At 42.3% G+C, this 27,668-nt stretch overlaps 1 protein-coding gene across 4 annotated transcripts in view; it reads right to left on the bottom strand.

Annotated features, from left to right (window-relative positions):
• CREB5 (cAMP responsive element binding protein 5) overlaps window positions 1–27,668 on the bottom strand; it is a 438,988-nt gene that overhangs the window by 124,079 nt on the left and 287,241 nt on the right. Inside the window, exon 1 of one of the 4 annotated variants that reach the window (XM_027539414.1) lies at window positions 13,272–13,388. The exons of the other annotated variants lie outside the window; for them this stretch is intronic. Within the exon in view, the coding sequence (XP_027395215.1) occupies window positions 13,272–13,318 (47 nt within the window). The 5' untranslated portion in view covers window positions 13,319–13,388. Of the gene's footprint in view, window positions 1–13,271; window positions 13,389–27,668 lie in introns of those variants that run through there. 4 annotated transcript variants of the gene reach the window in all.

Genomic DNA, 27,668 nt, shown 5'->3' with positions numbered 1-27,668 from the left:
CTAATGGGTTTCACTGTTTTCTTTCCAGTGCTTATCATAATCAGGGAACCACACATTTGCATCCCTAATGGACCCTTTTCAAAAGTGTGTTGACATTTCAGTAGGTTTTGAATAGCTTGTAATGCTTCTCTCAATTTGGGCAGGTGCCCACAAATCTCCTTATATGGGTCTCAACATATAGACTGTCTGCTTTACTCACTTTTTTTAATCCCTGGGAACCTATCTTAATTATACTCTTAAAAAAGTGAAAACTCAGAAGTCCAATGACTCAGAAAATGAACATCTAGCTGGACGTCCACACGCAGGGCAGCATCTTAGCTGTATCTGTGAACTCAGGCTTGAGCTAAAGGTATCATCCTTCGTGTGGTAAATTCACTTTTTTGAGCTTCTATTTTTATCGAAAGGAAATAGATATAAATAAGACCCTGAAGATAAACATAGGTTAGGAGAGAAAGTTGAAATGAAGCAGGGAGCTCATCATCTGAGCAAAAACTCCACTGTATTTTACTGCTTGCATTTTCTGCGAGGACCAAGAACCCAAGAGGGCCTGTGGAGGGGAAATTTCAGTCCCACCTACTTTTTGTGGCTTCGGTAAAAATACATTCCAACAGAAACACAACTAAAATTATTTTTTAAGTTTATTTTTTTTAAAACATTTTACTCAGTTCCTGAGATGTTTCAAGAACTGTGCTAGGAGCCCAGAGTGAATTAAAGATCACCCCTGCCCTTAAGAAATCCATCCTGTTGTAAGGAAAACGAACAAGCCACGCAAGTCAGCACAGGCATAATGGGAGAATCCCTCAACAGATATCTGACATCCTAGAGGTTTTGAGGGAGAGATCCCAGGAAAGGGGACACATGAATTGTTCCAGGGAAGATGAGAAGTTAGCCCCCTCACTGCATGTGCACACGTGTGTGTGGCTCACGTACATACGTGTGTGTGAGAGAGAAAGAGAGGGGATATCGGTGGTAGGGGCTCCAACCTGAGTTAACTCTGAGCAAAGCAGGTTGTTAAAGTACATCAACACAGACCAAGAAGACATTAAATAATTACTGTTGTTCATAGCTTAATGTGAGATGAGAACAATCTCCTTGAATGATAACCATCCTATCTAGGAACACATGCTCCCTGATGTGTGTCCATTCTGCCTGATCTGTAGAGAACAAATTGGGTGTGTAGGATGACTACATACATTTAGACTTTTTTAAAATGAATCCTCCAGTATTTCATGTAGGTGTCTGAGTTACAAATGAAAAGAACCATTCGATAGACTATACTGCATGAATCTGATCCTTTTTGAATTAGAGGGCAGTACAATAAAAGGGAAAGAGAGATTTAGGGTAAGCGGCAGGGAGGCACTGAGCTGTGGACAAGGCTTCAGCATTTTCCAGAGTCAATGAAGCCCTTCCTGGTCCTCTTATCCCATATTAAGCTGCTTCGGAAAAGGTAAAAATGGAGCCAGACGGGCCCTGCTTTTTCTGTTCTGAAGTCCTTCAATGATACCAGAAAGCTGGTATCATTGAATTTGTTTCCAGCATCCCTAGTTTTCATTTATTTCTCACTTTGAGCTCAATAAATATAAACAGGCATGAGATGGGGAGGGGGTGATATTTTAGCAATCACTGCTATGAGGTATTCTCACTGGAGGGCCTGAAGACGGTCGTCTGTGTTTTCTGTGACTGTTACTCTCCTTTTGGTGCTCTTTTTGCAACAAATTAATTTTCATTTTCCTGGAGAGGAAGGTCCTACCTCCAAACATGGTGTCAGATGCTGTACCAACAAGATAATAAATAGATTCCCCATTACTTCCAGCACAGAGTTAAAACATATAGATTTAAAGATAGCATAGCTTTTTTTGCGGTCTACATTGACTTGAAACCTTTTGAAAAGTACATTGTTGTCCCCTAGTTTCTAAATCGATATTGGCAGTCACTGAATGCATCCTTTCTTTCAAAGGAAAAGAAAGGAAGGAAGGAAGCAGGCAAGCAAACCTTGGTCATCCTGGCTTAAACAGGAAAATGAAACAGGGGCTGAAGACAACATTGCTACACGGAGCAAATGGCCTGGCCCAAGCCTTCTCACCCAGGCTTCTTCCCTCACTTGCTGTGTGCAGCTTACCCCAAACCCACTCTGTCTGTGCTTTTGCACATGAAAAACGAGAGACTGTAAAAGTGTCAGCCGGCATCTGTCAGCAGTAGCCAGTAAAAGAGAATGAGAGGGCATGGAATACACAGGATGCACAGCTCTTAGAAGAGATAATCAGTCCATTAGTCCTTCCCATGATGCACCTGAGTTTCCTCATGCCAGTAAAAATTCAAAACTGTGGAGAAGTTCTCATTTAGCTTATTAAATAAAGAAGCTACAACAGAATTCAAGTTTTCAAGACCATTCCCAGCAACTTGAAGACCTCAACCCATGCCCTGCCTCTCTAATATATAGCATTTCCATGGTGCGGCCGTTTTAATAAACCAATGACTATTTTCCTCCAATCTGTTTGCTTTTAGTGGGTTTTTTTCTTCTGTCCCCAAAGAAGCTGGCACACTAATGTCAGACAAATGACTAGAATAACTGTACTGCTCTAGACACAAGTGAATAAAATATATCAAATACTCCACATCCCTAGAGTATATTATTCTACTTAGAAAATGGTATAATTGACTTTGGGTAGTATGGGAGAAAAAAATCCAAGATTTTTGAGTGGTGGGGTTATTTTCTGGTAATTGCTTGACTTGAAACTTTAGCTTGTCAATCAGACAGCTCTCCTAGCCCTATAAATGTGGGGCTTTTTGGTAAAGGGAGGGGGGTTATCAAAAGAGAACTGACAAAATGGCTAAAGCCCCACAGACCTTTTTTCTTGTCATAAAGTTGTTGTCAAAAAGATTCGCTATTATGTCTGGGATGGGTGAACTCCGTGGCATTTTGTGTTCAGTTAAAAACATCTCAAACCATTTTTCAAACATTTTGAGGTTTGGCAAAAACCTGAAATCCATCTTGCCAAGCACTACCCCCCACCCCCCTTAATTCTTAAACCCATGTGTCTTTCAAGGGAAATTTAATCCGTATGTTTCTGATTCATTTACACTTAACTCATCAAAATGGTGTTTTGTAAGAGCTATTTGATGTTCAAGAAGTCTTATGAGCTTCTCTTTTTATAAGTCTGAAAAGCCTTTCTTTCAGAGAACCAGAAAATTGTATTTTACCAGCTGTAAGCCAAATGATTTGAGCTGTGTTAAGAGTTAAGAACCTGCTGAATTTAGGAGGCAAGAAAATAGACACAATGACATAAATAAGCGTCCTCACGTCTGCCTGCTTACACTTCCACCAAAGGCCTTTCAAACTCATTTTTCCCTGAAGAAGCCTATCTCATGAGGCTTGAGAACAAGTCGCAAAGCTAAAGCAAGAAAGAACTCTGGTCCTACGGCAAAAATTCCTTTTGATTCTGGAGATGACCGACTGAAAATTCCTAGCTGAGCATCATTAGAAGTAAACCAGGTGTGTTTCATTAGATAAACCCGTTACCAAGAGAATAAAATAATCAATGAATGCCAGAACAAGAAGAGACTTAGATTTCTGGCCTCGTAGTATTTAGATTGTGTTCCAAGGACTTCTGGGTGGAGGTGGGGACACGAGTTGAGGGAAGAGCTGTGGGCCAATCGGAAGCTCTATTTTCCATATTGGGTTTCTTTTTTTTTTTTTTTTCAAAAAACATACTTCATATTTCCTCTTTTATTATATAAATATCAGTTTAACCTTTTACTGTAAGAATATAAACGTTTTAAGAGGATCTTTGTTATTATTTATACAAATTCACAAAAAGTACAATTAATTGATAGAGGTCTCTGGGTTTCTTTAACTCCATGGTCTCGCATGTTGCTGTGGAGGATTCTAAAAAAATAAACAAAACGAACAAAAAACTCCAACAGAAAAATATACATCCTACTCAGAAGTGATTTTTTTTTTTTAAAGCCACAAGTCCCAACCCCCACCAAAATAAAGCAAGGCGTTTATTCCTTGGGTTTATTATATTGGGTTTCTACATAAGAAGACTTTTGGTAAGTACTCCGAGAGTAAATTCAGTTTGAAAACAAATACCTTAATTTTATATGAGGACGCTGAGGTCTGGGGACAGAATCTTGGAGTTGGGACAGAGGTGGCACTATAACCCAGGTCTCCTGACCCTAGCCCAGCACTCCACTGACCTTTCCACTATGCCAGTGCTTTCTGAACTCTGGCTGAGGTTCATTAGAGGGCACTAGTGAGGTATTAGTGAGGAACTGGTGAAATCAGTTTAATCTGACATGACTAGTATTTTTTAGGATGTGATCTCCAAGAAGTTAAGACACAGTAAAGACTAAGTATTGCTTTATCAAACTATACATACGCACACATATGTAAACATACACACACATATGTAAAAATACACATGTTGAATCTATTGGGTTGCAATAAAAAATATATCCCTTACTGTTGTTCATATGAAAAAAGTTTTGAAACCCCTTTATCATACAGAAAACTGTGTTCCTTTTCCTGGTAGTTCAGCCAATAGCAATTTTCAATTTGCCTCATTAAAGACCACATGGCTAGAAGAAGTGGCATGATGAGCCTTCTCACTTCCTGGAAGAAATCCTAAGACTCACTGGGCTATCTCACTGAAGGAAACTTAATACAGATTGGGAGAGAACGGAACAAAGAACAAATGTGTGATGGGGGCGGGATGTGGGGACAGATACCTAGTTGAGAAAAGAAGGCATCATATTCATCTTTGTACGATTTACAAATGGCAAGAATGATGTTCGACTCGCATACCAGCCAGCTGCACAGTGCAAAATCCAGATGTATTAGCACCAGCATATTTCCAAAGTGCATCTTCCAAGCACTTAACAATCATTAATTAGTTAGAAACATCCTTCCAAGGTCGGGAGGCACAATAGTTCATCTCCACACCATGGAGCTTTGGAGACTTCAGGGAAGCTGAATAAAACAGCACCTGGATAATTACTGTGGAAAGATTAATTGGGTTAACTGGCTGTGAAGGATCTTTTGACAAAGCATTATGAAAAATGCTGTCCCCACTGTGCACTCTTAGATGTCAGCGCTGGTGTCTTTTGTGCCTAACAGCCGAAAGTTGCTTCCATGGCAAAGGATGCAAAGTTATTAAATCAACTATGAATTACCCTTTGCTCTTTTTTTTTTTTTTTCTTTTTCAGAATCCTAATGAAGTGACAAGTTTTCTGTGGTCACAAAGTGCCAGAGTCTCTTTGGGATTAAAGTGCAAAGTGAGGCTGGATTGGGAATTGTGGTCTAAAACAGTTCCCTATGTGGGGAGGGAGAGGGAGGAAGCAGCGAGTTTCAGAGCCCAGAGGTCACATCCTGCAGGTGGGTGGGTGCTGTTTCTGGGGTGGTTTCCAAGCTTTGTCCTCATTGGACACGGCCAGGCACTCGGTGTGCTGAGGGCTAGCAGGAGAGGGAGGGAAGGAGAGAGCAGTGGGAAGCACAGAGAGCCTGACTCCTGGACGGTTACCCCATCTCACGTACAGACAGGGACGACGCGACGCCCCACCCACTAACTAACCGGGGAGCTTTTGGCTGGAGGCAGAAAGCAGACTATCTGTCTGCTTCCCCACCCCTCCCTCCAGACCAGAGGGTGGAGTGTTTGCACAGCCAGGTGCCTGAATGACTCCCAGTTTCTCCCAGCCTGCCAGCGGCTCTTTTGTGCCCCTGCACCTCTGACTCTTTCTTTGCACTCTCCCCACTGCACCATCCCAAGAGCCAGAACTCAAAAGGGGAACTAGAAGCATATGTTTGAGCAAGAAGATGCAATTCCTGGGTCCAGGAAGTCCGAGAGCCTGGCAGGGTGGAAATGTGCTCCTCAATGCCTTGGAGCCGGGTTCTGGCACTGCCATCAAATAGCTTTAGAGTATCAGATACTTCGTCACATTTCGGAGAAGCCTTAATTTCTGAATCGGTAAGGTGAGTGGGTTGGGTTTTGGGATTTTTAAAATTTCCTCCTTATCAAGGCATTTAGAATGATAGAATTATTATTCTATAGCTAAGGAAGTTCTAGATGCTGAGCATAAAGGCCAAGCAAATGCCATCCCTTGTGACCTGTACATAAGAGCTTCCTCTTTACCCTCGGTGGAAGGAAATGGCAACAAGCAGCTTCACACTGAGTTAGGGGAAGGTCTGAATTAAGAAAAATAATTTGGCTAGCGAGAGGCCACTTCATAACCCGTATTAGGGTGGGTGCTGGTGAAGGCAAAACTAAAGGTGAAAACGCAACACGAGAGTAATTTACATGTACATTTATACTAAATGGGTTTATCATAATTGCTGTTATTATGATGAATTCCAGAGGAATTAAAGGAGATCAGCCCTTTTTTTCAGAGTATTGCTGAGCTGACTGAAGTATTATGATAAATAAGAAGGTAAAGAAGAGGCAGATGCAAAGGAAAAATTGCTTTATGCCATCTAAAAAATAAATCTGTGCGTGCTAAGTTGCTTCAGTCGTATTCGACTCTTCAGGACCTTATGGACTGTAGCCCGCCAGGCTCCTCTGTCCATGGGATTTCCCAGGCAAGAATACTAGAGTGGGTAGCCATTTCCTCCTCCAGGGGATATTCCCGATCCAGGGATTGAACCCGTGTCTCTTATGTTTCCTATCTACTACTTAACTAAAAAACGTGGGGTGGGGGAGACCCAGAGCTTCTTAACTCTGAAATAAAATGTTTCAGTTAGATTTTAAGCCTTATTTTCTGGCCAGTGAAGAAATGGTCCCAAAGTATACAGTCAGCGTTACGCTTCTCTCTTCACCTGTCCTGTTCACAGCCTCCCTGGCCTTCCATGATTCAGTTTACCTTTCTGGAAAGGAACTACTAAATAACGGTGTTTCTCTCTACACTATTGATGCCCCCAAAAGACCATTACCCAGTCTTCCAAACAAAGTCAGCCAGTCTCATCATTAAATAACTAACACCTATGGAACATTTATTAATTCCATGCTAAGTGCATTATAGTCATTATCTCATGGATTCCACTTCATAGATGAAGTAACCAAGGATCAGAAGCATTCAACAGATCAAAAATCACACAGCTAAATGTGGTAAAGCCAGAGTTTGAACACAGATCTGTCTCCAAAGCAATGCATAGGACACAATTACATGGGACGTAATGATTTTGAATAAAGAGGCTCCACTTCTGCAAAAAAGCTTGCTTTTCAACCTCTCCTTAGCAGTGATATAGGTTCCACTGAGGGCAGAAGGGCAGAGTCAAATGGGCAGCCAGGCTCATAAGGCAACAAGAGGGCCAGCTGGCCCCTCTGCCATGTTAGCACACTTATCCAACTCCACATGACTTTAAGCCTTTTAAGATCTTTGATTTTAAAAGTTCATAGGCTCCTAAAACACAGTAATTGATGATAGGCATTGCAGCTTATAGAACACTGCCTCTTGGCCCCACTTCCCATCTCCCATTAAGATGAGTGATTTAGTCTATGCATTAATAGATAGCTTGGCATTCCTTTGAAGCCTTACTGTTTTTTTCCTAGGCTTTGCTGTTTTTGACACATCCAGTTCTATTTCAGTCATTAAAGACAACAAGGAAAAAAAAATATAAGGTAGAATTCAATTTTGGGTATCATGTGGAGGAAAGGAAGACCCTGCTGATAGCTAGGTGGGTCTTGGCTACTGTATAACTACTGTCGCACTCTCCATAATGATTGCGAACTATTGATTAATTCTTCTTGGGTGCAGCGTTGCTTCATCAATCATTAAATAAGCTCTCCTGCCAGGGTAGGCACAGAAAGAAAAGATGTATGGACTTGTTATAAAGTGTATGTGTACTGCATCATGGACTTTGGAGTGCTCAGTCAAGTCAATTTCAGGTTTCAAGGATGTAAGTAGTCAAGGAACTGCTGTGCTTACAACCAAAATTCATGAAATACACACTGCTGAAAGCACCAAACTGTACTACAATTTGATCAGACTAGCAAAGTCTGTTTAAAAATTATAAACTTCAGAGACTTCCCCAGCGGTCCAGTGGTTAAAACACTGAGCTTCCACTGCAGATGGCACAAGCTCAGTCCCTGGTTGGGGAACTAAGATCCCGCATGCTGCATGGCACAGCCAAAATATAGGAAAGAATTTATAAACTTAAAATTCGGACCACAGAGTTTTTATTGACATGGTTGACTCATTGGAAAAGACCCCAATGCTGGGAAAGACTGAAGGCAGAAGGATAAGAGGATGACAGAGGATGAGATGTTTGTATGGCATCACTGATTCAATGGACATGAACTTGGGCAAATTCCAGGAGATGGTGAGGGACAGGGAGGCCTGGAGTGGTGTAGTCCATGAGGTCGCAAAGAGCTTGGCAGCTGGACAACAACAACTACCCCATTTATCAATGCCACCCATGTTCCTTCCTTCTCTCAGCTATTTCCCATATCCCTGTGCAACGCCCGTGGCCCCTGGCACAGGTACTCATACACACATCCTTCAAAAATCCAATGCACAAGGAGTTTCCCTTCCAAGATCAGAGGCCCACGAAGACCAAATGGAAAGAGAGCAGAAAGAAGCAGCCTGCATTCAACCCACTGCTTCTACTTTTTTCTGTGCAGTTTCAGAAGTGACCACCCTACTTTCCTTCAGGCTCGTGACAGCACTCCATCTCAAGTCCACACTAATTTCTGTCTCTGAATGTTGACCTGACCTCCCTGACCAACATGTACTTAGTAAATCGGAGACATTTTTATCATGCAGCTGGAGACATCCTGAAGTCTGCTTCCAGCAGAGACTTGGGGCCCCTAGAATGAAACCCCTGATATGAGTCTTGGGCTCCATCACTGTAATAGAAACCCACCAAGTTCACTATCATCTCCCTTTGTTGTTGGTGTTCATGTCCCTTGTCACCTTGGAAAACTCCTTTTCAATCTCTAAAACATCACTTTTGCCATCAGAAAAGATACAAGAGAGGAAGTAACAAGCCTAAAAGGTAGTGTCACCTGACTATAGATATGCATTACACGCGTGAACTATTGCAAATAGAAATTCTCTTAGTCCAGTCCAGAGTGGAATCCAGTTCTCATGACTGAATTTGCTCTTCTCCATTTCACTCCATTTTCCCATTCACAAAGCCACAGCTGAGCATGAATGGGGATGCAAGAGTCTTTTTTCCAACCTGCATTGTTCTCATCTCTCCCTCCACTCAGGTCACTGGGAATTTGGCAGATTTTATCAGCACTAGTCCTCACCTCACTTTAATCAGAACAGTACATTTATTTCTGTTTCAAGTACCTGACTTGATCTCAGACCTGCTTGATTTTCTGAACAAAAAGAAGACATAAGGGAAGAGAGGCTGGCAAAGGAAGCAGCCTGAGTGATGCTGGGAATAGGATGATCAGTTAGAATCTGCAGTCAGTCACCCACATAGATTCCTGGGGGGACCCTTTCCTGCATCCTCATGAAGGCAGCAGCTGAAACATGATTCCTATGATCTCATTGAGCGCTGGGGCCCTTAAAGAATGTCTCCAACCCTGATGACTCCACATGGTAGGTGTGGCTATCCTCACTTTACAAAGATAGAAACTGGCACAGTGAGGTTAGGTGGCTTGCCAAAGTCATATAACCAGCGATTGGAGGAGTGATTGACTTGAACCCAAGGCTTTGACCCCCAACTGCATGCTCTTTTCAAAAGACCACAGTCCTTCTCTGATCAGTAGCTGTCTGGTTTTCTGACGTCATCCCCTTCCTTCACGTTGTAGATGTGTCTACCGGGGGGGAAAATGGCAGGGGAAGAGGAAGAAGGCTGAGTTCAGTACTGACTTAGTGTAGCGGTAGACAGTGGATATCCCTCTGCTCTGTGCCTGGAATACAGATGGAATATATTTATACCTCTTCTTTTATGCCATCAAAGCCCTGCCTCCTCCTTCACCTGCTAATATGTGAAGCATGGCAGTAGGGACCCCCATGGAGGGCAAAGCTGCCACTCAGACCACACCTCAAGGAAATGTAAAACAAGGGCAATGTCACCGAGATAGCTCATTGCCAAGCACATCCATGAGGCCCCTGATGGTCCTGAGGGTGGAGAAAAGTTTGTCAGTGATGGCAAGCTAGACTTTGTGTGGATTGGACTTGAGGCACTGAAGCTTGTGTGAACTGTGCCAAGTCTAAGCCTCAGTTTTCACATTCATAAAGGCAACACACACACACACACACACACAAATAAGTACAAATAAATAAGAACACTAAATAACATCAGCCAATTGTGATCATTGCCAATATCCAGGTTGTGATATTTACTAGAGTTTTGTCAGATGTCACCAGTGGGGGAAACTGGGTAAGGGGTGCATGGGAGCTCTGTATTATTCCTTATAGATACATGCATGTCAACAAGCACCTCAATACACATTTCAATTAGAACACAACAGTATTCAAAACAAAAACTCCAAGCAAAACAATTACCAAACAGCAGAGCTAATGATTCCTATTCTTCTGCATTATCATGGGGAGAAAGTGAGGCAAAAAAAGTCTGACTGAGGATCCCAGTGAGGCTCACACTCCTAGCCCTGCCTCTCTGTCAGTCATTTCAGGACCTTTCTGATTATAGGTGAACACCTTGGAGCCAAATCAACACAAATGGTAATGCTCTAAAAAAAGAAATCATGCTCTCTTTATTCCTGAAGAGTCTCAAGCACATACTTGGCACTCATCAATCTCTGCACAATGACTAATAACTTCAGCAGTGGTTTCATTTCAGTTCTGGGTAATCGACCTCCCCCCCACCGCCACCCGCAACAGGCACAGTTTTCCCCGTGCACTATCAAACTAGGTCCATAAATACATACTTTACAATAAGGCTACTATCCTGGAATTTGGCAGAAGAAGAGGGATATTGTTTGGTAAAATTATGTTTCTTACAAGCACATATAGTTTTGCCTTTCAAGTTTTTGAGGATTTTAAATAGCCTTCAATCTCATCTAAAAACTTGAATTTACGTTGAAATTATAGAAACCTATCAAGAAGTTGTATAGTTTTGGGGGATTGAATTCACTAAAAATACTGTTTTGAATATGAATATGAGTGGATTAAACATATATGTCTCCTGTATTTTTAGCACCATTGTATGCATTTGAGGGACTTGGGTCTTTCAGAAAAGTTTATTCTTGGATTTCTCCACCATTCTTTTTGACAGACTCACCTAAGTAATTATCTCTCATTGAGGACTCCTTACAGGCTACAAGTGGAAACAGAATTTCACAAGAGGCACATTCAAGCCAAAAAGCAAAAGAAACAAAAAAACAAAAACCAACTTTTAAAGTGAGAAAAGACATGTTCCCCTTTACCCTCCTCCATTCATTTCTTTCAACGCACTAATTCATTTTGAATTCAAACGTACTTTTCTCTGAAAAGCAATGCCAAATACCTTTTAGCAAAACTTTTAAAGAACACGGACACAGACACAGAGCTTTTGAGCTTGAAGGGACTTCAGAGATCACCTTAGATTGGGTTCCACACAGGGAGGAGGGGCTTGTCTCCCACCTTGTCTGCTCCCTCATTTCCAAATGAAGCCCAGATGCTTTAAGGGACTTGCTCAAGGTCATCAGGATTAGCACTCAGGCCTCCTGACCTCTACCACATCATACTGTTTCTTCCAAAAATTACTTCCTCCTTCCCTTTCCCTTCCATCTCTGCCCCAAAAAAGAGAGAGGGGAGAAGATCAATAAAAAGTCATGATTAAGTATATCCCAAACATGCATTAAACAAACATAAACACCTTTCTGGTATGTGCCCCACGCCTCAATATGCATCCAGCTCTATGATGGTCCAGACTGACTGAGCCAGAGAAGTTTTGGAGTAGCCAAGAGTCAGGGATCCCTCACTGGACTGGCTTTCTAGTTGTGGAGGGCTTCGGCTGAGAACTGTCTAATAAAGCTGGCTGGTTTTAGAAAGCATTCAGCCCAGGCCGAGCATCACAGCACTAAATGTATTTTATGAAACACACAGAAACGAGGTAATAATTTTCAAAACGTCAAAGTCTCTCCCTCTGGGTACCCTGGATCCTTAGAGCATTAAGAACACCATCAACTGTCCCTGTCTCCATTTATTCTGTGTTAATTCCTTACTCGCAAATATTAGCTGGCTGCTTTTAGACAAATCAATCCGGAAGTTTTCATCATCTCCCCCACAACCACAGAATCTCATCTTGAATATAACTGAAGAGCATACAGGTTTTAAAGTTAGCACCCGGATTAAGTTAATTGTCACGTGAAAGAGCATGAAGTTAAAATTAACTGCTGTTAAGCATTAGCCGAAATAATAGGTGAAAGACTACAGTTACTTTTGAGGATCATCATCTATGCCTTTAAAAACCAACAGTACATTCTTAATAATAAATGCAATAGTACAACTCTTCCTACTCAGCAGGACACACCAAGGAGTTCACCAGGCATTTACAATTCACTGGTTACACTCAAAAAGCCACCCCCTCTCCCACCATCACTTCACTTCAACCTTTTATGAAAAGACAACAGTTTTGAGCCATTTAAGAGAAAAGGGAGAGAGAATCCTGGTGGAAAATAATACACAGCTGTGATAATATCATGGTTTTTTTAAAATACCATAATATAGTTTTACTTTTAATAATAAAAGATAAAAAAGGGGCGTCTGTGAATAATTAGAGATTGCAGTCTGAAGCCAGTTACAGTCACTGCAATTGATAATAAACTGAAAACCCCTTGAGAGCAGGTAAATGCTTTGCAACCCTGACCCCCTTGCTCTCACATTACTTAACTACCCTGCGGTTCTTGCATTACATCACCATTCAAGCGATTGGTTCCTGCATTTTAACTCTCTCCCTGTCTCCTCCGATTAGCAGCGACACTGCAGGCAGAGAAACTTCGCCTGAGTTTGCTCTTTCTCGCTTCGCTTTTTATTCGTGGCTCTTTTGCTCCAATCCCTCTGGCTCCCTCTGCTTTAAAAAAAAAAAAAAAATTGTGCCCAACCCAGCCTTGGTTCAACTCATTCAGGTCGCTATACTAGAACAAAAACTCTGATCCAAGTGAAAAGAAATGCCTCTTCGGGACCAGAAGAGGAGCCCAGCAGAGGGGCCGGGCAAAGAGGAGAAGGAAGAAGAGAAACAAAGCCGGGCAGAAAGGGGAGATGGGGCGAGAGAAAGAGGAGGAGGAGGATAAAGACTCAAGAAAAGAAGGTGGTAGGGGCCAAAAAAAAAAAAAATTATAAAATCGGGAAAAAAGAAAATAAAATTAAAAACAAACCTCATGGACATCACTGAGGCTGAATTCCCTCCTGAGGTGCAGAACATGAGAGCTCTGGAATGAGTGTGTGTAGAATTTGAGCCAAAGCTTAACTAGCCTGAGTGACTCACATCCTTCCCACTTGATTCCAGGCCAAGCGATGATGTAATGTGCTGGCCCTTCTCTAGCGCCCGGCTCTGGCTCTCTCCCTCCGGCTCGCTCGCTCGCTCTCTTTCTCCTGGGTTCGCCCTCCTCCCCCTTCTTTTTAGCTCAGTGCTGGTGAAGTCACCATTTAAATCTGGCAGAACTGAAGCAAAAACTTCAATGTAACCAAAACAGCCCCAGGCCGAGTTCCAGACTCAGGGAGCCTTAGTGGTGCAATTGCCCTTAGAAACGAGTAAACAGAGCGAGGAAACAGTACCGCCTGGGGATGGCCCAGCTGCCTGGGACTCAGAGAGGGACCCTGAGTTCTGTGGGCAGGGGTCCACTGGTTCTGATTTTTTTTTTTTTTTAATGCTGATTTTTAAAAAAGTCCCTGAGTTTGGAGAAAGGACAACAGTGGAGATGCAGGCAGAGATGGAGATGAAAGAGCAGGTTGGAAAGATGAGCAAGAATAACTAAGACAGGTCACCAGCCCAGGCTTTCTTCAGAACCAGATGATCCGTCTCCAGGGCCTCACTCCCCCTCTGTGTCCTGGAGCTGGATAGGGTTTTCTGTCGCTCAGTGTCAACCACCAGCTCTCCACCAGAGATCTGTCACATCTGACCTCCTTGTCAGGAAGGGCAAACCTACTTTTGGGCCAAACACTTGCCTGCGTGAGGAGCCGTCCAGAAGTGGGAATCGTGGTCCCTACTCCCGTGGCCCCCGTTGATCACTCTTTTTTTGTGTGCAGAAGAGAGAAGGACCCTCGTTGCAAAACACAGAGCTTGTCTTCCCGAGATTAGCACTCCACTCTCAGGTGAGTCGTCGTCAGAAGAAGAGGGAGTTAGAAGAGGTTCACCCCCCAAATGAAGACACTCTGTGGGTTCCGCCACTGGCTGGGGGAGCAGTGGTATGGGTGGGGCTGTCTGTGAGTTTTAAAGGATACAGGGAGAACAGTGTGTGTGTCTCTTTCTTAATTACAGAGGGAGGAATAACAGCCTGGGGTGGTTGAGGGGGGAGTCAAACATTATCCTTCACAAATGACAGTGAAGCCCTTTTTTAATTGCAGAATTCCACCCCTCACTGCACACCTCTCCTGCTCAAGATTCTACCTAGAACATCCAGACACCTGGCCACTTTGTTAGCACAGCATTTTCACTCTATCTTCTCTCTGTTTTCTCGTCCCCTCACCCTAATGTCTCCTTCAAAAAGGAAAAAAAAAATAGTAATTTTAAAAAATGGGAAGTTTGCTAGAATTTTTTTTTTTTTGGAAATACCACAAAAGCAGAAGAAAGGCATGGGGTTGCAATTTTTTTTTTTTTCCAAAAATATTTGTAGCTTTTGCCCAAGCCTATTGCCTCTCATCCCTTTTTGCGATCAGTGAATTAAATAGGTGATACAAACATTTTGTTTCTCTACATGTTGTCAAGCAGAGAAGATCCCAACTTCTAAATTCTTTTCAGAGAGATTTCTTAGTTTATTAAAGGTATCTGCTGCCAGGGGACAGGGCTGTTCATCTGAGTCCCTTGGAGTTTAAATCAGAGCGTTAGGGACTATTGCCAAACTCAGGGTGAAAAGTTAAAAAGCAAGGGTTGCCCAGAAGTCTCCTGACCTTGGGGGCTGGAGAGGGGAAGAGCTTTCTCCAGCAGTTTGCCTGGAGCATGACACCCCTAATCGACACTGATGCCACAGTTGCTCCAGTGACACCTTTATCAAGGCAGGCAGCTCTGAATTAGAGGTGATCAGCCGTAATTACAGCTGGCGCCACTGAAGCCTGTGGCCTGACAGCGGCAAATATGGTTGTTATAAAGTTTGGTCCACCATGTCAGTGGCCTGTATAACTCACTTACGTCTGACTCGCCAGGCAGCTATTGATTTTTCTTCTGATGCAGGGAATAAATAAAACAAAATCTTCAGTCGTTCCTACCAGCCCTTCCACTTCAGGGCAGGATGATAAGATTTTATATCAAGGACTTTCTCCTTTTTATACAAGCCATTGATCATACTGGTTAATATAAAGCTAAGGACTTTCACTTTTCCTTCTCTGCTCCCTACAACTCACCTTGATTTTGTATTTAAATATTATTTTGTGTTCAGTTATATCTGACTCTTTGTGACCCTTTGGACTGTAGCTCTGTACCCTGCCAGGCTGCTCTGCCCATGGGGTTTTTTGGGCAAGAATACTGGAGTGGGTTTTCCATTTCCTCCTCCAAGGGAATCTTCCTGACCCAGGGATTGAAGCCACGTCTCCTAGTCTCCTGCACTGCACGTGCATTCTTTACCTGCTGAGCCATGGGTATGTGATGCCAGTTTCCAAAGTGTAGCCTTCCTGTAACCACAAGGAGAAACACTATAAGACTTTTCTTAGACGATGTCCCAGGGGCTGGATTAAGCTGCTAGATAGTACACCCTACTTTTTTTGTTTGTTTTTTCACTGAAATAATTGAAAAATATTGAAATAATTCAAATAATTGAAAAGGTATCTTTCTTGTGGTTTCCTTGGAAAGTAACTGGCCAAAGACAGACACAGACCTCTCATGAGACACACAAGCATTTTTGCTCCCGCCAGGAGGAGGAAGAGGCCTAAGCTTCCAAGACGGAGAGGGTGCCTCTGATCAAGGGTGTCATGGCCAGTGGGTTCAGTGCTCCTAGCCAAACTCCGAGGGCCCCGTACCTGATGGTGGTGATGCCACCAGGCCAACAAGGCACAGGACACGCTGACGCTGTAATGAAACTTCTTTGGACGGCTGGCTGGAGTCAGAATCAATTTCAGAGTTCAAAGGGGTCTGAGTATTTACATTTGCCTTCCAAACATAAGTACCCACCTTCCCCACCATTCCAAATCTGGCATTTTCACTGGCTGTTGGGTTTCCCCTACTTGAAAAGAAACCCTGTTTTCCTATTTCCCTTCCTGTGAGCAGCTAATGATAGAGAATATCCTGTTCCCAAAAGAAAATTCCCTTCCGACTCAAGAGCTTCCTTTTTCACCCATTTGGCCCTCTCGTCGCCTCTCCCCCCTCTCCCAGCCCCCTCCATGTCCTAGCTGCTCTTGTGAAGAAGGGGGACTTTGCAGATCAGGGTTATAAGATGCTGTAATTCCAGCGGGAGCCTTCTTAGAAGTAGGCCCTGGCCAACCAGCTAGGCCTCAGATTAGCTGGCTTGCTCAGGAATGCTTACAACACCCTCCTTTCAGAACGTGTCATCCTTGGGGAGAGGGTGGTGGGTACCTCACAGCTGTTCGGTGTAACTCACATACTCTCAGCTCCCGATGAAATGTTCGGCTCCGAACAAGTGAAAACCTCTGAGATTTGAGCTCAGAGTTCAGAACACATTTGGACTATCTCCAAATCAACCCACTAGAAAAGCACAACTTGGACTGCAGGATTGAAGGGCACAACAGCCAACTCAAGTAAATTGTGTGTGCCTGGGTGAATTTCTAAGCTCAAACACATTATGGAAACACACAATAAATATAAGAAATGATAACAATCCTTTCTAGACAGAGCTGATTTTTTTAAAAGTCTGAATTTATTCTCTTCAAGGAAAAGCATATCATCTTCTTTCAGACCTTGTATTTTAAAATTTAACCCATGATTCCTGCAGTCCCAGTGGAGTTTGAGGGGCCAGATAATTTCAGAGTTAAATAAGCTCTAATGATTATCACATGTACCCAGTCATAAACCTAGTATTAAAAATTATTCGGAAAAAAGTGGCATCTCTTCCTTTTTTAATTTACAATAACCATCCAGGTGGTTTTCTAAGGCCTCCTTTGCAAATTGCTTCCAGCGAACCTTCCGGTCACAGACCACTGCACACCCACGTGGTGTCATTCAGCATTCCCTTCAACTTGGGTGTGCTGTGTTTTCACAGTGGACAGAGGTTGAGAGGCTGTCTGGGTCAACCTGTGCAGCATGCAAGCAGGATTCACTGTTTAGATGGCTGGGTCTGTTACAGCCAGCTCCTGGCACTCCCAGGGAGAAAGTTAAGAGAGTGGTCAGTCCTTGGTTACTTCTGTCTTCTACCTACTGTAATTCCAACATCCCAGGTCTGGCTCCAAGTACCCTCAGGCAACTTGCTGGCCTTCCTTGTGCCAAAATCTATTTCTGATGTTCTGAAGTGGTGATATTGAATGTGACAGACAAAGGAATGAATATCTAATGATGGAAGCATCAGGAAACCTTGGGAGTAGGTAGGTATTGGGAGGTTATGAGATCCCATTGATCAGCTGTAAACTATTATCATCAATTTTGCCTACTCATTATGTACTTTTCCCCTAACTTCTCCATTTTAAAAATGGGTATGTCATTTTATCACTCAAACCCATCACAGTGTCTGAAAAGCAGTTGATATTCAATGAGTATTTGTTGGATAATTGAATGAATGAATGAACTCCTGAATTCAGGCATTACCTTTTCCATGAACAGCATGCTGGATTACCAGGCTGGGGTAGGAGTGTCCCTTTCTCTGGGCTCCTGAGGCATCATGGATCAGATTCTATGCCAACAATAAGCCAGTTACCTCCGCAGGAACTGTGAGCTTCTTCAGGGCAGAGGCTGGGCGGATCCATCTGAGTGCCCCTAGCACTTAGCAAGCAATTGACTCTCACACAGTAGGTTCTCAAAAAATGTGACAGAACAGAGCTATGGCACCACAGGCTTCTCAGTCTTCCCTGAATATTTCCCCTCTTAAAAGTCTTTTTCCCCTTTTGCATTCTTACTCACAACTCTTCTGTGGCTTCTTTAAGATCTGGACATTCTAGAAGACCTGGAAAAATCATCATAATAATAAATCCTGGAAAATACACTGGTTGGCCTTGTCCATCTCTGCACTAGGCCATTTTTTTCTCAAGGGGACTTAGATTCCTCTTGCTCCCCTTTCCCAGAACCCATATGGCAGCAGTGCCAGAATGAGCACCCTGAGGTTTTTATGATCAGAGCAGCTGACATTAGACTATTTCCGCCAATTTCTTATATAAAGCATCCAGGGGAATTGAAACTCTAGGTGAAAGGAACTGGCATTCTCCTATTGGTTGGGGTGTTTCTCGTGTGGTTGCTGGGGTGTCCTAAGGGAAGGAAGACTGCCCCCAGGACTTATTCATTCCCCAAAATGAATAGTGTGTTAGATTTTTTTCTTTTTTTCCAGTTTTATTGTTTTATTGAGAAGGAATTGACATATATCACTGAAAAGATTTAAGACAGAATGAGGGTTTGATTTACATGCATTGTGGAGTGCTTAGGTGATATCATTTCTAACCAGCAGAACATGCTGAGTCTTCCAAGTTCACGGGGAGGAAAATGTGTGCCCACCAGAACCTGACCATCATTTGCTGCAAATTCCTATTTGGAATGTTACCCCTTTGCATAGTTTTAATTCAAACACTGGGGTGTCTACTTTCTAAATAGTCACCCCCAAAGTATACTTTGCAGTTGCACAAAAAGGCTTTCTGAAAAAGATGACTTAACTTGTTTGGATATTAGCCTTGAAAATATACCCTATTATCTGCTTTCATTGTAAAACATGTTAAAATGAAAAACAAACAAACAAACAAAAACTCTGCAAAAGTAATAATGGATTTGAAGAGGTTTTGAGGGTACTAGAAATAAAAAAGGAAGGCTTAAACTTGGAAATTGTATTTGTGGTTGTTTTACTTTTCACAGAGATTCCAGCTATAGGGCTCTGTGTGTATTTAATAACTGACCTCCCCCTACTCTGAGCAGAGAAGTTCACCAGCACTAATTTATTCAGAGGGTTCGGCAAGAAGAATCAACCCTCCAATACTTTGGCCTGGAGGGGATGAGATGAATTTTTTTTAACCCTGAATATGAAGCTCTTGGGCCTTCCAAATGAAATTATCTATGTTTTTATTAACAAAGCCCCTGAGTTAAAAAGTTGGTTTTGATAAGTAAGAATAAATGGAAGAGAAAACTGCTGACATAATATTTTGGTTTCCAAACCCACTTCCACATTCTACTGTCCCTCTCAGGCCTGTACTTGACTCTCATGTCGGTATTTACATCAGAAATCCCAGAGAGAAAGGTGCAGGTAATCCTGCCTTATGCTGAAATTCAGACCTAGACCTTTAAGAAAACGATCATAGTGACACTTCCATATGCATGGCTGTGTGTTTTTGTCTTTCTAGACGTGTAGCACTGTATGATTCATAAATAACTCAGTCTTATCCTCTCCATTTATCTGAGAGGGAAAGTAGATGTTATGTGGTCCAAGAGGTGTATAGGTTTGGAGGTAAAAAAATTCTAAATTTCTCATTCTTCATAAACTTTAGAATTTCCTCTGACATGAATAGAAATAGGAAAGAATGAGAGATTCAAGCACCATCTGGGCCAATCTGAGTGCCCAATGTTCCCACCCAAACTGGAAAGCATGCCTTTAAGTTGGTGTTGGAACATGCCTTTCCTGAGTAATGATCCTCCTTGAGAATCTCATAAAAACTGGAAACTCTCCTTTTAACCATAGACCCCAGGTTAAAAATTCCCAGGAAAAAAGCATGTTCTCTTTGCATTAAACTTAAGCTATATCCTTTTATAGGAAAAGAAAAGCAGGTATGCACAGATGAATCTCAATGCTTTGAAGTCTAACTCCCAGTCAGGCAGACCACAGCCTTTTTATAGCTCAGTGGTTTTCACATTTAGTGTACCTGAGAACAGACTAACATGCAGATTCCCAGGTGCTGCCCCAAAGATTCCAAACAGCCATCGTGGGGCCTAAGTATATTTTTAAGCAAAACTCCCTAGAGATTTTGATGCTAGTGATCCACACACTACACTTCAAGAAAGAGTGAATTCTAGGTGGTCATCCTCAGTCACAGAAATATTGAAAGTGAAAGTTGCTCAGTCACGTCCCACTCTTTGCAAACCCCATGGATAGTAGCCCGCCAGGCATCTCTGTTTATGGAATTCTCCAGGCCAGAATGCTGGAGTGAGTAGCCATTTCCTTCTCCAGGGGATCTTTCCAACCCAAGGATTGAACCCAGGTCTCCTGCATTGCAGGCGGATTCTTTACTCTCTGAACCACCAGAGAAGCCCACAGAAATATTACAAGCAAATAAACTAAATAAGTAAAACAAATAGAAATAAATGTGTATTTTCCCATTGTTCAGGCTCTAAAGGAGCCATGGTTTTCTTTCACCTTTTTTTACGGTAAAAAATAGAATAATCTGCCCTAAAATGATCAAGCTTTCCCAAAACAGGATGCCTAAAAAAAAGGATAAAAAGAAAACATATGTGTTCACAGTAACATAACGCCATCCAAACAGTCTATGGAGCTATGGTCTCCAGGACCCCGATAAGATTAGGGTTTCCTGACCTGTGGCTGGCTCAGCAAGGCATTTCTCTCCTATGTTTACTATCAATACTTCCAGATGTTTACTTTGCAATATTCCCAGTCTCCTAATGACTATCAGAGGGAGGGTACCTCAGGGAGAGGAGGGGAATACTGGTGGTAAACTAACAAGTCTACTGCACGACACCAGCTCACCACAACTCTGGTGGTTATTTTCTAGAACTTCGACTGAACATCCAACAGTGCACTTGCTTCAGATATGCTACAGAATGCTACAGATTTCTGCACAGGGTACCCTTCTCCAGGGTTCTTTACCCATTTCTTTCTAAAGGATGTTATCAAAGTTTTTCAGAAGTCTTTCATTTTTAACCTTGTAAAGTGCCTATCCATCCACAGACCCAAAAACAAGAGTGACCGATGAAGGGGAATGAGGATCATGACCTGTGAGTCATCAATGGATGCATCTACTGTTAAGTGGGAATTAAGTGTCTGAATTACAATGATGCTCCTTGTAATTGCTGTTGCACCAACTCTTTCACATTAATATGGTCATAGCGCCACTGAAACAGCTACTGAAAGAGACACCACACACCTGAGCAGGGAACAGACAAAAGGAAAAACCTTGGGAGGTGCTGAATGTCTGGGAAATAATGCTGCAATGGAGATGGCAATGTTCTCAGGGATAAAGAGTAGTGAACATCAAAAATAATGATGTGCTATGCCCAAAGCAAAGAGGTCTCTTAAGTCTTTGCTCACTTATAACCCTTCCAGTCAGGGACCATCATGCCCCTTTCATGCTGACACTTGTTGAAGCTTTTTACATCCATTTACTCAGAGAAGCTTTCTAACAGAAAAGAAAGACCTCCAAGATTTAGGGAATGAAGAGATATTAGTCATTATTAATGACTCTCATCTTTGAATGAAATAGTTTGGGGGTAGCTATTTTCTTAAAGTTCTGGATACTTTCAGAAATGAATATGCTGCTGCTGCTACTAAGTCGCTTCAGTCGTGTCCGACTCTGTACGACCCCATAGACGGCAGCCCACCAGGCTCCTCTGTCCCTGGGATGCCCCAGGCAAGAAAACTGGAGTGGGTTGCCATTTCCTTCTCCAATGCAAGCAAGCATGCTAAGCCGCTTCAGTCCTGTCCGACTCTGTGCGACCCTATGGACAGCAGCCCACCAGGCTCCTCTGTCCACAGGATTCTCCAGGCAAGAATACTGGAGTGGGTTGCCATTTCCTTCTCCAGAAATGAATATAAGCATTTATGAATATAATGCCTTTTATAATATAATGAATACAATCACTGTCAGCAAACTGCCTTTTCATTTTGGTGAAAAAAAAAATTATTCTTGTTGATTTCTCACAGTCCAACCCAGAGTCTTCTCTGTCTCAAATCTGAGATGTCTTTGTGTGTGAGCGTGCATGTGTACCTTATCCCAAACTGAAACCGTATCTTCAATGCTAGGTTGCATAGGGTAGCATACTTTAACAAAGTTAGATGGTTTGAGCCTGGAAGGCCCCATAACTCAGTCTGGGGCAGTTACATTTTAATTTGTCAAAGTTTCTGTTATTTTAACAAAGGCTATTTGATGTTATCTGATATCTCTTGGCCTGGCCAAACCTCAGCAAAATTAAGATCCTTTTGTTTCTCTCTCGTCTCCCCTTTCAATATCTGTCTATATTTCTTGATGCCCTTTTTTTCTTAACTGGTTTCAAGTCATTTCACAAAAGACTTTAGCAGATAAAGGTAAATTCACTATACAGTATATGCTGAAAAGTCAAGGAAATGCAAAGCCATGAGGTCTCATGAGAGTAGCAGAGGCACCAGCACAGAAAATGGGAGGGAAGTGTATTTGTAGATGGATGCTGCTGAGTCTTAGGTTCTAGATTTCAGAGAAACAGCAGAAAGCAAAACCAACAAGGTCTCAGACCTCAGGGAGACAGCACTCTAATGAATGGAAAGAGATGATAAATAAGTAAAGGAGCAAGCAAATAATGGCAGATAGTGACAACTACTACAAAGTAAATAAAACCTGGTGAGGAAATGGGATGTTGGGTGTGAAGTCTTTCACAGAAAGCATTCAGGGAAGATTGCTCCAAGGAGTTGACATCTTACCTGAGAATCAAATAATGACATACAGAGGTGTAGGTGTAGATATGGGAGACAAAGTGTGCAGAGGAAACAAGCTGGGTTGATGGGCTAAGACAGGAAAGGACTGCATGTGCTTCCTGCACAAAGAGGAAGAATGTCATGAGGGAAGGAGAAGGAGAAAGGAAAGAAAGAACCTGAGAGAGGCAGGTAGGGGTCTTGCAGACCATAGCAAAAATTTTCTAGTTTATTGTAAGGCAGAGAGACGCCATTGGTAAGTCTAAAGAAGGGACTGCCATAATCTGATTTGTATTAACGGCTATATGTAAAATGGACTGTCAGAGGGTAAGAATTCAAGTTTGGGGAACAGTAGAGAGATTTTTCAATAGTCTGGAGGAGTGGTGATGGACACTTGCACTAGGCTGGTAGCAGAAAACATGGGTGAGAAGAGGGCAGAGCCAGAAGCTGAGGTGCAGCCCGCAGCACCTGAATAGCCACAGGAGCAAGGAAGAAGAGGCAAGGACGACTCACATTTCTGACCCGATCAGGTGGGTAAATGCTGTTTCCATTGACCTTGATGAACAAGACTGGTACTGCAGAAGACTTGGGGAGGGGGGTAGACTTGCTCTGGACAAGTTAAATCTGAGATGTCTAGTGACATACAGATGGAAAAATCAGGAAGGCAGAGGGGCAGGAACGTCTGAGCTCAGCAAGGCAGTATGGCTAAGACATCCATTGGGAATCAATTCTGATGGATTGTCTTCAAAGCCACAGACTGGGTGAGTCTCAGAAGTGAGGCATAAAGGCTGCTCTTACAGTAAGAGGTGGGCAGAGGAAGATCAGTTAGTGAGGTGGGATAAAAACCAGGAAAGAGGCAGGGGAGAGTCCTAAAGTCAGTGTAAGTACAATAGTTATTTCAGATGACCAAAGAGGATGAATTTATTGAGAATCACCTATCCAATTCCTCCTGTGGCTGTGCTCTGCCTGCAAAAAGATGAACAGGCAACAGAGTCAGCTGATAGAATAGTCCTTCCAACACCCTATCACCTTTCTGCAAGCACTCTGCCCTGTCTCCCCACGCTTGTGAACATCAAGAAAGAAATTACTGTAATGCAGAGAATTTGAGGGTTTTATTTGCAAGCAACAAAAGATAAGGAGCTTAAACAAATTCTATCTCGGGTCAAAGCTTTTAGATACTCTCTGCCTGGGTACCTTACCCTTCACAATTCACTGTTCCTGAGGGAGCTAAACCATGGCTCTAACACCCAGATAAATATGCGCAATTTTTATTAGCGAGAGATAAACTTCCTGTCAACAGAAGTTTCTGCTTTATCCATTACCATGTTTGAGACTTAGCAGAAATGGTAAAATTGAAATTATCCATGGGCTTTTAGATGGAGAACTTCTTTTGTCTCAAAAGCCAGGGAGCAAGATTAAAAAGAAAATCCTAAAACATGTTTTTAAACAACAAACATTACTAATGTATGTGATTTTAAGACCTGTCCCAGGGTGGTTTGGGAATGCATGCTGTCCAATAGGGTGTAAGAGCTGCTTTCCAACAGACATTTTCTGAAGAAAACAGGTAGCCTGGGATAAATTTTTAAATGTGGGGGAGGATCCTTTTGGAATGGATGATGTTATCCTTTCTATTAGACTGAGAGGACCTAGATTTTTTTTTTTAATGGAGAAACTTGAGAAATTTACTACCCCAAATTTCCAAAATCAAATGAAACCTCTTTAAATTTGAAAGCTAAATTGTGGATGTTTTTATGAAAATCCTTAAGGTGTTCCAGGTAAATCCAAATTTCCCTGAACGGTGCCTCCTCTGAAGATGGCCTATACTGATTTAGAGAGGACAATGGTGGAGAGGGATGGGGGTGGTTGGTATTGGGGTTCAGGAAGGCAAAGTAATTGTGAGGCTAAGTGCTACAATGTTTAAATACAGGGGAAATGCAAGAACACATCCTAAAGTTTTCAAAGTATTTGTTAACACAACCTCATAGGGTTGTTAGACCATGAAGATTCCAAAGTCCTACTTTTCTCATTTTGCAGGTGAGAAAACTGAAGTACAGAAAAAGGTCAGGAGCTCAAAGTCACCCCAAGCCCGTATTTCAGAGCTCCTTCTACTGCACCCTGGGCAGAAGGCCTGGTATCTCTGGGTTGTAGAGTGAGCGTCTAATTCGGTGATTTTCCTTAATTCGTTCTTGGCTTTGGGCTCTTGGGAATGGAGGCTGTGCTCTGAACACAGTGTCAGCTGAGGGGCACTGGTAATGGCCACTGGATCAACAGCTGGGACCCAGGGCATTGCCCCTTAACTGAGTCAAGATGGCCAGTCTCTGTCAATCAGAATTTGTCAGGGCCTGCTTCATAGCACATTATTAAATGCCCTGATGTTTTGGTAACCAAATAAATGCATTACAAACAGGACACTTCTGCAGTTCTGTACAACATCCTGGCTCTGTTCATAGAAGTGAATAAAAAGCAATAGGGACTCTGGCCACAATCATGCCAATTTATATGTGTGGCAAAGCAATCTCTTACCTCATTTAATCCTCCTAGGACTTTTCCCAAGGAGAAAGCTGTGGTCAGAATGGAGTAAGGACCAGGCCATGAGCAGAGTTACTAAATAGATTCCAGGTCTTCTGACATCTTGTGCCTGTGCTTAGTCGCTTCAGTCGTGTCTGACTCTTTGTGATCCTATAGACTATAGCCTGCCAGACCCCTCTGTCCCTGGGATTCTTCAGGTGAAAATACTGGAGTGGGTTGCTATGTCAGACCTATAATATAATTTTTCTTCTTGTCTAACCTCCTGAATATGTGTTCTTTAATTCTGAAAAGTGATTTTTGCATTTGGTTGGCTGGGATGGTTGGAACTCTTTCTTTTTTTTTTTTCCCATTCACCATATTTTGTTTTTTCAAATTGTGATAAAATAGACATAACATAAAACTTACGATTTTAACTTTTTTTTTGAGAAGCATGAAAAAACATTTTTATTGTGGGAGGCTACATGTAGGGAGATTAAATCAACTCTGTTGAGATAGACAAACCATATACACAAAAATGTTAAGCACCCTGTAGAGGAGACATTGGAGAAGGAAATGGCAACCCACTTCAGTATTCTTGCCTGGATAATTCCATAGACAGAGGAGCCTGGTGGGCTACAGTCCATGGGGTCACAAAGAGTCAGACACTGAAATGACTGAGAAGAGGAGATATCAGTTTGTAGAACCTGGTCTTGGGCCCTGGCTGCTTTGATTTATTTGATTCATGGTCATTTTTCTGATTCATGGTCATTTTTCTTTATTTTAATCTTTTTTAAGTTGTACAGTTCAGTGGCATGAGGTACATGGTTGAATTTTGGATGTAGGAAAGCGTAGGAAAGTGTAATAATTATTATAAACATAAAAACTGATCAGTAAATCCTTACTACATGCCACTAATGTGCTAAGAGATAATCTGCAATTTCTCACTAAATAAATGAAACCTTGCTACAACTTTCATCCTTCTTTCACAGATGAAGAAACAAAAGTTCAGAGAGGTTAAGTAACTTGCTCAAGACCACACAGATGGCACGTGACAGAGTCAAGTCCCAAACCCAGGCAGTTGACTGATGTATTCTCACTCTAATCCACCGTACCTTGTGGCTTTTTCTTTGGGACCACTGTTAAACAAAACAAAGACGACTTGAAAAGCTCAATTCTTCTTTCTTGGCTCTTCGCTATCTGGTTTGAACCCTCACATGAAGATTGGCAACTGAGTAACCCAAGCATTACTAGAATTTAAGAAGTACTGGAGACAGGGAAGAAGACCAAAAGTCTCTTGCCTGTCTCCTGACAATCTGCAAAATTAAGATTAAAGTGAAAATGAAAGTGAATTTGCTCAGTCGTGTCAGACCCTTAGCGACCCCATGGACTGTAGCCTACCAGGCTCCTCCATCCATGGGATTTTCCAGGCAAGAGTACTGGAGTGGGGGATTGCTCTCTTCTAACTGAAGCTAGCAACATCTAAGACTGGCCCAGGATACCCAAAGTACGCTTATGCTAAAGCTAATTGTAAGAGAGCCTCAGTTTTTTGAGAAGAGATCATGGAAAGCAGGAAACATATTTCTAAATAGGAAGTGTCTGTATTCATTTTGCAATAAATGTCACTAAATAACTCGAGCAATTGAGTACACACTTTTGGCTAAGAGATTGTTGTAGGAAATGTAATTATAACTTCATCAACAAAGCAGGCTGCTATGGACTGGTGGAAAGCACACACACACCGTATAAATACACACACACCTGTATATTTCTGTGAGCAAACTTCTGTTGTCTTGACTTGTATTGATCTGTCCTCTCAGGCTTTTAGATGGCACATAGGAGATAGGGGGAATGAAGAACAAACTCTAGACAATAACTTCATATAAGCTACTCTGGATACAAGTGTTCATGTATGAAATATGTTTATAGTATGTTTGGACAAACTTTCAGCTTCTCAATCTGCATTAATTACTATAAAAAATATTTCCAGTGACAGAAACATAGTAACCTTTAGAATCCCAAACTCAGGTACATGGTCTTAACAGAGGTATACACTTAAAATCACCTATTAAAAGGCAGTGAACTCAAGCATTTTTCAAATTATGTGCTAACTGGTCTTAAAAACATTTTACTTTCTATCGTATGCAGCAAGAATATTCAGAGTGACATCAAGGGAAGGGGATGGGGGACAAGAGGCACAGAAAGCAAGAAAAGAAGCCCCAGGGAGCTAGGAGTCCACCCTGGATCTGATGCCTGGGTCCCCAGAGCCTCCCTCGGCTTCCAGCTGAGAGGTACATCCTTATGGAAGGCACAGGAAGAAGCAGACCCAAGCAGCAGGTGAAATTACAGAAACAAAGACTCTTG

The sequence above is a fragment of the Bos indicus x Bos taurus genome, chromosome 4 (assembly GCF_003369695.1).
Source record: "Bos indicus x Bos taurus breed Angus x Brahman F1 hybrid chromosome 4, Bos_hybrid_MaternalHap_v2.0, whole genome shotgun sequence".
Classification (NCBI taxonomy): domain Eukaryota; kingdom Metazoa; phylum Chordata; class Mammalia; order Artiodactyla; family Bovidae; genus Bos; species Bos indicus x Bos taurus.
The sequence above is the reverse complement of the archived record's forward strand: the minus strand, read 5'-3'. Positions and strand labels throughout refer to the sequence as shown.